This window comes from Hyaena hyaena, unplaced genomic scaffold (genome assembly GCF_003009895.1).
Source record: "Hyaena hyaena isolate Hyena2069 unplaced genomic scaffold, ASM300989v1 scaffold_227, whole genome shotgun sequence".
NCBI lineage: Eukaryota > Metazoa > Chordata > Mammalia > Carnivora > Hyaenidae > Hyaena > Hyaena hyaena.
This window is the reverse complement of record NW_024080859.1, coordinates 728,835-742,660: the sequence shown is the minus strand read 5'-3', so window position 1 is coordinate 742,660 and position 13,826 is coordinate 728,835. Positions and strand designations below refer to the sequence as shown.

At 55.9% G+C, this 13,826-nt stretch overlaps 1 protein-coding gene across 2 annotated transcripts; it reads left to right on the top strand.

The window, feature by feature from the left end:
- The first annotated feature begins 12 nt into the window (after positions 1 to 12).
- On the top strand, positions 13 to 4,665 carry MVB12A (multivesicular body subunit 12A). 2 transcript variants are annotated; one of them, XM_039243363.1, is made up of 9 exons: positions 172 to 340; positions 430 to 528; positions 663 to 759; positions 2,275 to 2,401; positions 3,131 to 3,250; positions 3,325 to 3,431; positions 3,663 to 3,724; positions 4,019 to 4,075; positions 4,275 to 4,665. In XM_039243363.1, exons 1-9 carry the CDS (start codon positions 251 to 253, stop codon positions 4,335 to 4,337), a joined length of 822 nt encoding a protein of 273 aa, XP_039099294.1. In that variant the 5' UTR covers positions 172 to 250; the 3' UTR covers positions 4,338 to 4,665. The 2 variants fall into 2 exon arrangements, with proteins under 2 accessions (XP_039099293.1, XP_039099294.1); XM_039243362.1 differs by lacking the exon at positions 663 to 759 and having other exon boundaries at positions 13 to 340.
- The last annotated feature ends 9,161 nt before the right edge of the window (positions 4,666 to 13,826 follow it).

The following is a 13,826-nucleotide window of genomic DNA, read 5'->3' as shown; positions in this document are numbered from 1 at the left end:
CGAGACAATTTTCCGCAAACGTCGCCCATGGGTGCGCCTGCGCGATGCGCGGGGGCGTGGCTCCATCTTCCCACGCGATTGGCCAGCTTCTTCCAGGCACGCGCAGACAGCTCTTTTTACGCCGCCACCCCCGCCCCGCCTTCGCACGGTGCTCTGGGAGTTGTAGTTCAGACCCCTGCCCTAATACGGGCCGCGGGTCGTCGGCTCGGACATCTGAGGCCGTCCCGGCCTTCGGCTCTGGGCTCGGAGGATGGATCCAGCACCCGGGACCGACGCGGCACCGCTGGCTGGCCTGGTCTGGTCGTCGGCTTCGGCGCCTCCGCCGCGGGGATTCAGTGCGGTGAGCGGCGTCGGGGCCCGGGGATTAAGTGGGGGCACAGGCGGCCGCGTCGGGTGGGAGCCTGGCGCTGACTCCCGTCCACACCGTAGATCTCCTGCACCGTGGAAGGGACGCCCGCCAGCTTCGGCAAGAGCTTCGCGCAGAAGTCTGGCTACTTTCTGTGCTTCAGTTCTTTGGGCAGCCTGGAGGTAATGAGGGGCGCCCACCTTCGGAATCCCCGGGGTCAGCCCGCTCCCCTGTCCGTGTGCGGGGCCCACCGCCAGGGGCGCTGTTGCCCGCTGCGGCATGACTGTCGCCGTGTCCTCCCCTTCCTCCCTCTCAGAATCCGCAGGAGAATGTGGTGGCCGATGTCCAGGTCCTGGTGGACAGGAGCCCCCTCCCACCGGGCTTTTCCCCGGTCTGCGATCCCCTGGACTCCAGTGAGGCCCGCGTCCGAGACTGGGGGTGACGTGGGGGGCGGCGTGCGGGGCCCTGCGGGCAGGACCAGGGAGGGGTGGAGGGGCGACAGCTCGTTTTCCGAGTCTCTACTGCCCACTCGATGCACTGGGTGACGACAGAGTTGGCCGAGGCGTCGAGTTGTGTCCCAGGGCGGGGCCACATGCCCCGCCCTGCGTAAAAATGTGCCACTTGGCACAGCCTGTGTCCCGAGAAACAGTGGCGACCTGCTGTGTTACTGGTAACTTCTTAACTGGTAGCCAAGTGGAACCTTCGCCCTTTCCACGCCTTTTCATTTCCAGGCTTTTGCACACACCGTTTCCTCTGCCTGGAGCACCTTTCTGCGACTCCTGTGGCTAGCTTATGCCTGATTCTCCCCCAGGTCTCTGTTGAACCCGCTTCCCTTCTGACTCCTGTAGCCCTGGGGCTGACCACTCCGCTTACCAGCCCCCTGCCTCTCACTGTGTCTTGTCGTGTGTATTTGGCTTGCTTTCTTTTTTTAATGTTTATTTATTTTTGAGAGAGAGAGACAGAACACTAGCAAGGGAGGGGCAAGAGAGAGAGGGAGACACAGAATCTGAAGCAGGCTCCAGGCTCTGAGCTGTCAGCACAGAGCCCTGCGTGGAGCTGGAACCCACAGACTGCGAGATCGTGAGATCTTGACCTGAGCCGAAGTCAGACGCTTAACCCTGAGCCACCCAGGTGCCCATTGTCATGTGTATTTGACTTTCAGGGTGTATCTCTTGATATTGGAGTCAGCAAACCTTTTGTGTACAGGTCTAGATGGTAAATATTTTAGGCTTTGCAGGGCAGATTATTGCCTTTTCCCTCCATAATCCTTTAAAAATGTGAAAAGCATCCTTTGCTCTGCAAAAAGAGATCTTGGGTGTCTTTTGGCACATGGGCCAGAGTTTGCTGACCCCTGGATTAGAGGACTAAGGAAAAGCAAGGTTTGCAGGGCCAGGTTGGGCACTCTGTTCCGTCTCCTCCCACAGCTACCCACCCTTGCCATCGGTGCCCATGATCACCCCATGAATGCTTCTCCATGTCACCAAAGATAAGCCTGCCCCAATGGCTCCTCAAGGCTACATGGAGTCCCCTCCTATGGCTATACTATTCATGATTTTTTTTTTTTTAATGTTTTATTTATTTCTAGGAGAGAGAGAGAGAGAGACAGCATGAGCAGGGGACGGTCAGAGAGAGAGGGAGTCACAGACTGAAACAGGCTCCAGGCTCTGAGCTGGCAGTCAGCACAGAGCCCGACGCGGGGCTTGAACCCACGAACCGCGAGATCATGACCTAAGCGAAAGTCGGACGCTCAACCGACTAAGCCACCCAGGCGCCCCTATACCATTCATGATTTAACCACTGACCTAAAGCTATTCAGGTAGCTGCCTTAACTAGCGCATGCCTGGCAGGCATCATCCCGGAGCCACCTTTGGGTCCCTTCTCTGCTTCTCTCCTCTTCTCACTCCCTTGCCCCCCACCCCCACTCCCAGAGGCCTCTGTGTCCAAGAAGAAACGCATGTGTGTGAAGCTGGTGCCCCTGGGGGCTGCAGACACAGCTGTGTTTGATGTCCGGCTGAGTGGGAAGACCAAGACGGTGCCTGGATATCTGCGAGTAGGGTAGGGCCCCTGTACCCCCATACCCCCTACCTCTGGCCTCCTTCCTTGCCCTCCAGGTCCCATATCTGCCCTGCTGACCCTCATGGAGTCCCCTGAGGCCTCCTGTGCTGCCCTCCCCTTTTTTAACATTTATTTATTTTGAAAGAGAGAGTGCACAAGGTGGGGGGGGAGGGGAGGAGGGGCAGAGAGAGAAGGAGAGAATCCCAACCTGCTTGGGGCTCCAACCTCACATGAACTGTGAGATCATGACCTGAGCCTCAACCTACTGAGCCCCCCAGGCGCCCCTCCTGTGCCTTCTACTGCTTATCTGTGCCTCAATTTCCACATGTTAAAGTCTATTTATTTTTGGGGGGAAGGGGCAGAGAGAGAGGGAAGGAGAATCTCAAGCAGGCTCTGCGCTGTCGGCTCAATGCCCAACGTGGGGCTCGATCTCATGAACCATGAGATCCAGACCTGAGCTGAAATCAAGAGTCGGATCGTTAACAACTGAGCCCCCAGGCGCCCCACCGATTTCCACACGTTAAGACAGGGGTAACTGTATCAATCTTGTAGGTTTCCTGGGAAGCCTGAGTTGAGGTGTCTGAAATGCACACTGTGGTGGTCCGACCCAGCAGTATTCATTAGGGTGTTGCTTAGGGTACGGGCCGAGATGCTGAAATGAAAGTCCCCCTAAGGGCTTGGGGTCACCCCATCCGGCTAGACCCCCGCCTCACTCATCTCTCCTTCCAGGGACATGGGAGGCTTTGCCATTTGGTGCAAGAAGGCCAAGGCCCCACGGCCGGTGCCCAAGCCCCGGGCTCTCAGCCGGGATATGCGGGGCCTCTCCCTGGACCCAACTGCCCAGCCCAGGTGAGTCCTCAGGCTTGGGGTGGGGCGGCCACAGGCAGAGTGAGGCCTGACCTGTGCTGTCCCGCCTCCACCAGCAAGGGCGGCTTTCCCGAGCGGACCCTGTCCAGGGCTGGTTCCCGGGCCTCTACTCTGCGGAGGAGCGATTCCATCTACGAGGCCTCCAACCTCTACGGCATCTCAGGTGAGTGCAGAGCGAAAAACCAAGCCCCTGGGCTGGTGGGTGGGGGTGGGGGTGGGGTGAGGGCCAGACTTACCCAAGGTTGAATAGCCAGGGTGGGAACCATTCCTGGGCCTTCTCCATTCTCTAATGGTCGGCGAGTGGGGGTGGCCTGAGCCCTTCTGATTAGGGTGGGCCTCAGGCAGGCCTCAAGCCCCCTGTGCCTGAGCCTCTGTCTTCACTCACTTCCCTCAGCCATGGAAGGTGTTCCCTTCACGCTGCACCCACGCTTTGAGGGCAAGAGCTGTGGCCCCCTGGTGAGTCTACGATAGGTGCTTGGGGGGGGGGGGGAAGGGCGCCTGGGTCTGGCCCCTGCCTGCACCCAGTGCCCTGGCACAGAGGCCCACGGTGCTGAGTTGGAGGAGGCTGGAGGGTCTCAGGCCCCGAATGGGGAATCAGGAGGGACAACTGCATACCCTCGGCTCCAGGCTGTGGCAGGAGGGGTGAGGGGATGTTCAGGCAGATACTGAGGGAGGCCCTCCTTGAGATTCAAGGAAGGGGGGCTCCAGGTTGGGGTCACCGCCCAAGGCTGATCTGCCTCTGCCCGCCAGGCCTTCTCTGCCTTTGCCGACCTGACCATCAAGTCACTGGCGGATATTGAGGAGGAGGTGGGTGCAGGGCCCAGGGTGGCGTGCTGGGGGGGACGGGGTGTTCCCTGCTTCCTTTCCTATGGCCCCAGGCTCCCCCAGCCACACCCCTTCTCCCAAGGGCTGGAGATCGCTAAGTCCCTAATCGTCACCACCCCCTCAGCATTCCTCATGCGTTGCTAGGGCCCCTCACTCACTATGTGCCCCCCCATCTCCCCAGTATAACTATGGCTTTGTGGTGGAGAAGACTGCGGCTGCGCGCCTGCCCCCCAGCGTTTCGTAGCCCTTCATCAGCCCCAGGGCAGAGCCCCCTGCTGGATGCCCCGGGACTGGCAGCCACCCCGCCTCACAGCATCTGGGGAACCTCGGTGGCGGCGCTGGGCATTTTAGACCCTCAGCCACCCACCCTGAGGAGCGTCAGCCCTGGAGAAGAGAACAGGACCAGTCCGCTTGGTGATGGGTGATGGGGTCTCCTGCCCCCACGGGCCCTGCGGGGCATGGGTGGGGGCTGGACGGAAACCAGTGCCTTCAAGTCATTTGTGTCGAAACTCTCTGGTGCCCGGAGGCCACCCGGGCATCCTCCCGGCAATAAACACGGCCCTGCGCTCGCCGCCTGGAGTCCTGATCCTGCCTGATCCTGGCCGCGGGGCCTCTGCAGCTCGAGGTCTTCACTGCAGCAGCAGGGGGCAGATGTGCACCCGGTGCAGGACATCTAGGGCTACGCTGCCACCACTCGCATTCTACAGAGGGGGAAACGGCCTGAGCCGGAACTGTAGGTCACAGAGATGACCCAGTCCGCCCCTCCGTCATTGCGCAGAAGGCGAATAATAGTTTCAGGCACGTTTGTATTGTGGGGACCACATCCCCAACACCCGATATCCAGCGTCTCATTCAGTCTTCCCGCACTGCAGTGGGAAGCCCCCGGTTTTGTCGTATTTTACAGATAGGGAAACTGAGGCACGGGCGCCCAAGGTCACAGCTGGGATTTAAAAAAAATTTTTTTTGATGTTTATTACTGAGACAAACAGAGCACAAGTCAGGGAGGGGCAGAGAGCGAGGGAGTCACAGAATCGGAAGCAGGCTCCAGGCCCTGAGCTGTCAGCACAGAGCCCGAACTCACAAACTTGTGAGATCATGACCTGAGCCGAAGTCCGACACTTAACCGACTGAGCCACCCAGGCGCCCCAAGGGATTTGAACCCAGGGCCCACTGTGTTAACTCTCAGGCTGCTCTACCTGACTCCCTCTGCTGTGTGATGGGTACATTTCGTCGATTCTCATTTATTCGGGGTAGTTTGGTCCTGTAATGTCGCAGTGAAAATGGAGTTAGGGAGTGCCGGATCCCACGGGAAATAGCGAGGCGGGTTTCTACAAGCCTTTGGTCACATTTTTCGTCAAGCAATCAATACATGACCTGGTTTTCTGTGTGTCTCAAGACCCCTTGTTTAATCCATACTGCTGATCAGGTAACCTTGAACTTGCAGCCAGTAGCGCTGTAACTCTCGCCTGAACAAAGCTCATCTAACACACATTTTCTCCAGGAGGCACATCCCAGCCTTCTTGCCTTTGGGGACATGAGATAGCCTGAAGCGCTACACATGGGGACAATTTTATTTTTATTTGTTTTAAGTTTATTTATTCTGAAGGGGCGGGGAAAGGCAGAGACGGAAGGAGAGAGAGAAAATCCCAATGCAGGGCTTTAACCCAGGGACCCTGAGGTCCTGACCTGAGCCGAAGTCCGATGCTTAGCTGACCGAGCCTTGGGGTCCTTTTTAAGTAGCAAAATTGCCAATGACAAAGCACAACAATGTGAAAGACATAAACCACCAAAAAAGCCACCTGTTTAGAGTCTGAGGGTGAAACAAGGTGACCGAGTGTCATGGGTTTCCCCTCAGCTGGGCGTGTGCGCCCCAGTGATTCAAACTCCCCCATGCTCGGTGCATGTCCTTGATTGGCCACAAAGTGCCGCAACTATTGAACCTGGGGAGGTGGGGCGAGCTACAAATACATTTCAGCCAGTAGGACTCACAAATACGAATCCGTGAAAACCAGGGTGGACCGATTCGTTAAGCGGACGGCCCCAGACTAACACCGCTTTTCTCCCATGTCCATGCTGCTTCCTTTTCCGCTCTGTCCTCCCTGGGTCCCCGCAGCCTCAGGGTGGCCCATGTCCTGCTGTGGTCAGGAACATCCCCAGATCTCTGTGGCTTCGAAAGGCTAAGGTTTATTCCTCATTCATTCCACTGGCCCATCACAGAGCAGCGACGGACTCTGCTGGTCACAGTCCCTGAAATCTGCCTCTAGAGGCTGCCACCATCCCCTGGTGACAGTGGGGGTGGATCCAAAAGCTCTTGCACCGTCAGTTGTACGTCCTGGGCTGGAAGTGCCTTTGTCAGTTCTGCTCATGGGTCATTGTTCCGAACGCACCCTGCTGGGCCCCCAGAAGGGGCGTACCACCCACTTTTTTTTTTTTTTTTAATATTTTTATTTATTTCTAGGAGAGAGAGAGACAGCGTGAGCAGGGGAGGGTCAGAGAGAGAGGGAGTCACAGACTGAAACAGGCTCCAGGCTCTGAGCTGGCAGTCAGCACAGAGCCCGACGCGGGGCTCGAACCCACGAGCCGTGAGATCATGACCTAAGCGAAAGTCGGACGCTTAACCGACTAAGCCACCCAGGCGCCCCACCACCCACTTTTTTTTAAAACTTTTTTTAAATGTTTATTTTTGAGAGAGAGAGAGAGAGACAGAGTGCAAGTCCGGGAGGGGCAGAGAGAGAGAGGGAGGCACAGACCCCGAAGCAGGCTCCAGACTCTGAGTGGTCAGCACAGAGCCTGAGGAGGGGCTCAAACCCGTGAATCGCAAGATCGTGACCTCAGCCGAAGTTGGATGCTTAACCAACTGAGCCACCCAGGTGCCCCTGTACCACCCGCTTGTGCCCCCTTGTCCTGGGGGTCCGAGGGGAGAGACCGCAAGCTGTCCTGAAGAGGGGGCAAGGGGAAACTGCAGAATGCGCCCCTCCCCCACGCGCTTCAGCTGCCTTGGGAGAACTAGGCCTTTGGTACTAAGACGCCTCCCCCTCACCCCCCTCGGCGTCCCCTCTCTGGGCACGGCCGGCACCTGCCAAGTCCCGCCCGGGCTGCTGCGGCGCCGGCCGTGGTATCTGATCTGGCCGGGAAGTAAAGGCCGTTTGTTCTCCCTGGTCCCCTTCCTGGTCACCCTGAAACCAGATTCGGATCGCTTTCCAGGGCATCCGTGGGTGACCAGGGGCCCCCAGACGAACCGTTCTGGCCTAGGATCCCCACTGGCTGGCTGTCATTGCTAGGCCACCGACCCTGCAAAATCCCCACCCTCTGAGTCCCACAGGGCCTTGAGGACAGCTGGGGAAGGTGTCCTGAGTCACCACGGAGCCCGCCCACCCGCTCCTGACTTGGGCCCCATCGATCCTGACTGCTTTGGCTGAGCTCACACCCTCTTGGGCTCCAGAGGAGGGAGCCAAACCTTCATCCTTTCTGCCCTGGGCACTGAGACCCAGGTGTCACAGGCCAGACGAGGTCCCAGCTGCACCGCTCACTAGCCGGTGACCCTGAGCTGTGGCTTAACCTCTCTATACCTTAGTTTCTCCATCTTTACAATGGGAATCTCAATGGGACTTACCTCTCAAAGGTCCTTACCTTACCCAGCACGGGGATTGAACCCATGAACCGGGAGAGCATTGACCTGAGCCGAAATTTCATTGCTGGAGTCCATTGTATGGATGTAGTAGTGTGTTCAGCTGTTGAATATTTGCGTTGTCTCTCATTCATGGCCACTGGGCAGAACTACTCTTTTGTACACGCTACTCCGAGCGTGTCTTTTGAGGGACACGTTCGTGCCCATCGTGGAGATGCCCTGAGGGGAGATTGGGGGCGGTAGGCTAGGCCCCTGTCTGGCTTCAGCAGGTACAGCCACGCAGACTTCCAAGGCGGTGGTACCAACGCGCCCCCTCACTCACAGTGAATGAGAGTCCTGGTGACTCTGTGTCTTCGCCAAGCTTTGGCGTTGTCAATTGTGTTAATTTTGGCCATTTTTCTTGCCAGAGTTTGAATTCCTTAGCTATTCGCCACACTCTCGGTGGTTTGGAAATCCTAACTGAACACAGGGGATTCGTGCTGTATAGAAAACACCCCTGTCTCCTCGTGTTCATACACCTGCCCTTTTTATTTGTCTTTGGGCAGAGCCTGCAGAGGATTTATGAGATATCAGGTAGCTTCCGAGATGGCCCACAGAGACATGGTGTCCTGGCATTCAGGCCTCTGTGATCCCCTCCTTTGTGTGTGGGCTGGACTTAGTGACTCACTTCTAACCACCGGAATACAACTAGGGCGATGGGGAGTCGCTTCAATGATTAGGGTATGCAAGACAAGGGACTTCTGTCTCACTGCAGACACTTTTCTTGGTTTGGATGAAACACACCGGCCTAGAAAGAGGCCCACGTGTCACGGAACTGAGGGCAGCCTCTCACCAACACTAGCAAGGAACCTGGCCCTCAGAGCCACAGCTCACAAGGAACTGACTCCTGCCAACAACCACAAAGTGCACTTAGGAGCAGATCCCACCCCCGCCAAACCCAGATCATAGTCCTAAGGGGAAGCTCAGTTGAGCTGTGCTCAAATTCCTGACCCACAAAAACTGTCAGATAATTAAGGTTCATTGTTGGGGTGCCTGGGTGGCTCGATTGGTTAAGCACCGACTTCAGCTCAGGTCACCATCTCACTGTTGGTGAGTTCAAGCCCTGCATCAGGCTCTGTGCTGACAGCTCAGAGACAGCAGGAGCCTGCTTCGGATTCTGTGTCTCCCTCCCTCTCTCTGCTCCTCACCTGCTCATACTCTGTCTCTCTTTCAAAAGTAAATCAACATTAAAAAATAAAATAAAAGTAAATGTGTGTTGTTTTGAGCTTTGGCTTCTGGGGAGTAATTTGTTACGCAGCAAGAGCTAACTGATACACATGCAAACAATATTTAAGTCAGGGAAAGAAAATACGCTGGTTTTCAGGTATCATTTGTGTGACTCTGGCTCCATCTATCCTCATAATAAAGTCAGTTGCGCCTCTCAGGTGGTCTTCAGAGCCTAAGGTCTGATTTGCACTGTACCCAGAACCATCCTGAAGATGGAGGGTTCATGAAGTCTTTCCAAAATTCTTATTTCATCCAAAATATGCTTTAAAGTAGATTCATAGGGATGCCTGGGTGACTCAGTCAGTTAATCAAATGACATCAGCTCAGGTCATGATCCCGTGGTTTGTGGGTTCGAGCCCTGCATTGGGCTCTGTGCTGGCAGCTAAGAGCCTGGAGCCTGCTTCGGATTCTGTGTCTCCCTCCCTCCCTGCCCCTCTCCCGCTTACACTCACTTCTCTCAAAAATAAACATTAAAATAATAATAAAATATTTATAAAAAGTTTCGGGGGGGGTGACATGCCCCTTGCTGTGCTGAGCAATTTCCTTCAAGGTGGCATCTGGTCTCCCATTTTAAATGTCACCAGCACAGAGGGCCCCAGCTGCATTCTGCCACTTTCAGTAGATGGCATGTGCAGACGTGAAGAGTATCAAAGGAACAACAGTGGTGCTTATGTGAGTCGGGCATGGTGGTCGGCACGTGGCTGGGCACCTCAAAATCAATAGTTCTTCTCAACCAGAGATAGTGTGGTAAAGTGCTTTCAGGACCCCTCCCCCCCCACCCATGCCTGCTGTTGCAAAAATGTAACACAGCTCAAGCCGATGCTGTCCGTGCCCCCCTCCCATCCATCCCTTCCATGTTCATCTCTACATGACGAATGTCATTCACAGCAAATATCTGCAACCTTGCCTGGGTCTTCTGTGACCACAGGTGACCAGCTGGTGCATAGGGAAGATCAGAAGTATGAGGGGTTAATCTCTCTATAAGCAATGCCTGGCGGGGGTCAGAGGATAAGCACCCCAGCCCTGAGCCCTGGTGTTGGGAGCACTCTGCTAGTTGTGCTCTCTGCTGTCTGCCAGTGCTCCCCAGTAGGAGGGAGCCCTGGTTGGCCCCGGCACTGTCCACTCATCGGTGCTCCCGAAGGGCTCTGGGACTTCCTGGCATAACCTCCCCCATAAACAAACCACACCCCCCAGATCACCTCAGGGTGATTCTGATGATCCCAACCCAAGGCTACAGCTTTGAGAGACGTTGTCCACACGCTAAATCCCACCAGATGCCGACAACTGCTTTTGTTCGCGTGGCCCGTGAAATTAATGGAGATATCGATACCCTTTCTGATTTGGTCCTCATAGCGGTTTGGGGGAGTGGAGAAAGCTACCTGATTTTATTTTTTTTTAAATTTTTATTTTTTTTCATTAAAAAAATCTTTTTAACGCTTATTTAATTTTGAGAGAGAGAAAGAGAGAGAACACGAGCAGGGGAGGGGCAGAGAGAGAGGGAGACACAGAATCCGAAGCAGGCTCCAGGCTCTGAGCTGTCAGCACAGAGCCCGACGTGGGGCTTGAACTCATGAACTGCAAGATCGTGACCTGAGCCAAACATGGACTCTTAACTGACTGAGCCACCCAGGCTCCCCAAGGTCACCTGATTTTATAAAGAAGGAAACTGAGGCGGCAGGTCGCCTGACTGTTGCCTGGGCCAGATCTGTCCCAGTTCCTGGATCACCAAACCCTGATCAGGTACCCAGGGCAGGACACAGAGGAGCCTGAGCATTTCGCCCCAGCCCCGGGACCAACCTGATTCCAGCTGAGATATGAGGATGCTTGACGTCCCTTCCAGGACCGAGTCAGCAAGCTGGGCGGGGCACGTCTCGGCCGGGCTCTGGGCTCCACTCCCAGGCGGCCTTCTGAGCGGGAGCCTTGTGTCGTCTCCCAGGAGGGTGAGCAGGGCTCAGATCAGGATGAGGCTCTCGAGCTCATGGGGTGCCACGTTCAAGCTCATTTTAGTTCAGAGGCCACCCACACCTGCGGGAGCCTGAGAGCAAGGGCCTCCTTATTATTATTATTATTTTTAATTGAGGTGAAATTCACATCACACAGAACTCACCTTTCCAATGTGAACAATTCAGTAGCATTTAGCGCACTGAGAAGGTCTTGCTACCATCACCCTTGTCTAGTTCCAGAACATTCCTATCACCCGAAAAGGAAACCCTGTCCTCATGAGCAGTTACTCTCTTCCTCCTCCTCCAGCCCTTGGTAACCACTAGTCTGCCTCTATGGACCTGCCTGCTCTGGACGTTTCTTTTTTTTTTTTTTAATTTTTTTAATGTTTTATTTATTTCTAGGAGAGAGAGAGAGAGACAGCGTGAGCAGGGGAGGGTCAGAGAGAGAGGGAGTCACAGACTGAAACAGGCTCCAGGCTCTGGGCTGGCAGTCAGCACAGAGCCCGACGCGGGGCTCGAACCCACGAACCGTGAGATCATGACCTGAGCCGAAGTCGGACGCTTAACAGACTAAGCCACCCAGGCGCTCCTTCTCTGGACGTTTCGTACACACGGAATCACACACTGTGTGGCCTTTCGTGTCTGACTTCTTTCGCTCAGCGTGATGTTTTCACGGTCATCCACCTTGCAGCGTCGTGTCCATGCTGCGTCCCTTTCTATGGCCGCACGGCATTCCATTGTATGGACGGATCGTCTTTTTTTAATCCACATACCTGTTGAGGGACATTTGGGTTGCTCCAACCTTTTGGCAGGTGTGAGCAGTGCTGCCGTGAACATGTTTGTGAAAGAGTTTGTTTGAATGTCTGTTCTCAGTTCTCTGAGGCTTCCAATTTTGCACCCGCACCATGGTCCTTGCCCTGGCGACGAGGCTGAGGGCTCCGGCCTCTGGTTCCCCTGCCCGGTGCAGGGGCTGAGGCACTCCGCCCTGGCAGGCAGCTGTGGTCCTCTCCTCCCTCCTCTTCTCTCCCACCCGCTCCCAGTCCCCGGGGCCTGCCCCATTCCGGGGGATCCTCAGAAACTGCCCATCCCAGGCTCTGTCCTAGAGCCCACTGTGAGGTTCCAGCCATCGCCACCAAGTGGCCTCACAACCTGGCCCTCAGTCTTCCCATCTGTAAGTGGGGTTGTCCTGAAGATTCACTGAGGCCAGGAAAGTGGCTGGCATGTGCCTGCAGAACCAGGCACGTGAGAAGGATGTGACATTTACTCTTGTTTGTTTGTTTTTTAAAGTAAGCTCTATGCCCACTGTGGGGACTTGAACTCATGACTCCAAGATCAAGAGTCACATGCTCTACTGACTGAGCCTGTCAGGTGCACCAACATTTATTCTGATTGCATCTTCATGGACATTTCTTAGGATCTCCGGGAACCCATGTTGACTGGGTGCCCCACGTATCAGGCGCCACATGGAATGTTCATGTGGGTATCGCTCCGCTCCACTCCACCAGCAAGGAGGTAGTCTGCGCCCTCCTGGCGGCCCTGGGAGGCGGCAGCCAGAGTCAGTGGGCCACCTGGGTCCGGGCCTATCTGATCAGCAGGGTCCCTGCCGGGGTTAGGCGGGGGGACCCCCCCACCGCCAGGTGCTGTCACCTCTCTGTCCTTTGGTGAGGGTCCTAGGGGGGCTTTAAGCTACTATGTGGCTGAGCCACCTCTACTCCATGGGCCTCAGAGTACCTGTGTGGTCCAGGAAGGGACACACTGAGAGAATTCTGGGGCTTTCTGTCCATTTGGGGTTGGGATGAAGGCCAGGCATCCCCACCCACAGTGAAATTTATATGCATGAGGATTTGTGGATGAGGTCTACAAGGAGCATACCCTTGCTCCCCACTTCTGCCTCCCCACCCCCATTCCTGTCACCCCACCCATCACCCTGAGCCTGGGCTTGGCCACACAGTATGTTTGGATGTGGCTCAAGTGACAAAGGAGACAGTGAGGGTTGGAGTTTATTTGACGGTCGTGCAGAACGGAAGTGGGGCCAGGGCCTCTGGAGACCGCTGGGGCTCTGAGTTACCCACTCCACGCCTTGTCAGTTTCGTGAGCCCCAGAAAGCGGTCACGGACCTCGCCTTTTCCTGCCACCAGGCACCCTGACTGACAATGGTACAGGGTGACATGCATTGAGGACCTACTGTGCACAGGCACCTGCAGTGGCTTACACCGAGTCTCACAGGAGCCCTAGGAGGTGAAGCTGCTTCTGTTCCCATTTTATAGACGAGGAAAGTGAGACACAGGGCCGCGAAGCCCTCCGTCACAGCCAGAAGTCTGGGTCCAGCCCTCCAGGTTTACCCGTGGCCCCGGGTTGCTCTGAGCTCGGCACACAGATTTCAAATGCTCACAGCCCAGAAGAAGTTGCAGAGTCTGAGACTTGCACTGTTGGCAGCATGGGGGTTACAGAACCCGGGTTCAAATCCTGCCTCTGACGCTCAGTACTGGCCATGGGACTCCTGGTGAGTCACTGCCCCTCTCTGGACCTCGGTTTCCTCATCTGTAAAACGGATGGAGACATTTAGAGAACCACTGCATAAGCCCACCTCTCCCCTCCTGCCTACAGCATCCGGACGGCTACATTTCCCAGCCTCCCCTGCTGGGGGATGTGGCCGTGTGACTCTGTTCTCTCAGATGAGGTATAAGCAGGAGGGTCCCCAGGCTTCCCAGGAGGATTTTCAGAAGATACTGAGCCCACCCTGGCCTCTGCCTTTCCCTCTGAGAGAAAGTGAAGGCTGGAGCCCTGGCAGCCATTTTGTGCCATGAGGCAACCTTCAGGACAAAACCCAGGGATACTGTGAATTGAGCCGAGACCTATACTGCTGCTATGGCTGAGCCTAGACCTATCTGTACAG

What these genes read in the sequence shown, in the direction of transcription:
- MVB12A (XM_039243362.1), top strand. Translation starts at nt 28, where the DNA reads ATGGGTGCGCCTGCGCGATGCGCGGGGGCGTGGCTCCATCTTCCCACG. An exon ending in GTTCTTTGGGCAGCCTGGAG is followed by an intron (nt 529 to 2,274) that starts GTAATGAGGGGC and finishes CCCCACTCCCAG; the next exon opens with AGGCCTCTGTGTCCAAGAAG. An exon ending in CCTGGATATCTGCGAGTAGG is followed by an intron (nt 2,402 to 3,130) that starts GTAGGGCCCCTG and finishes CTCTCCTTCCAG; the next exon opens with GGACATGGGAGGCTTTGCCA.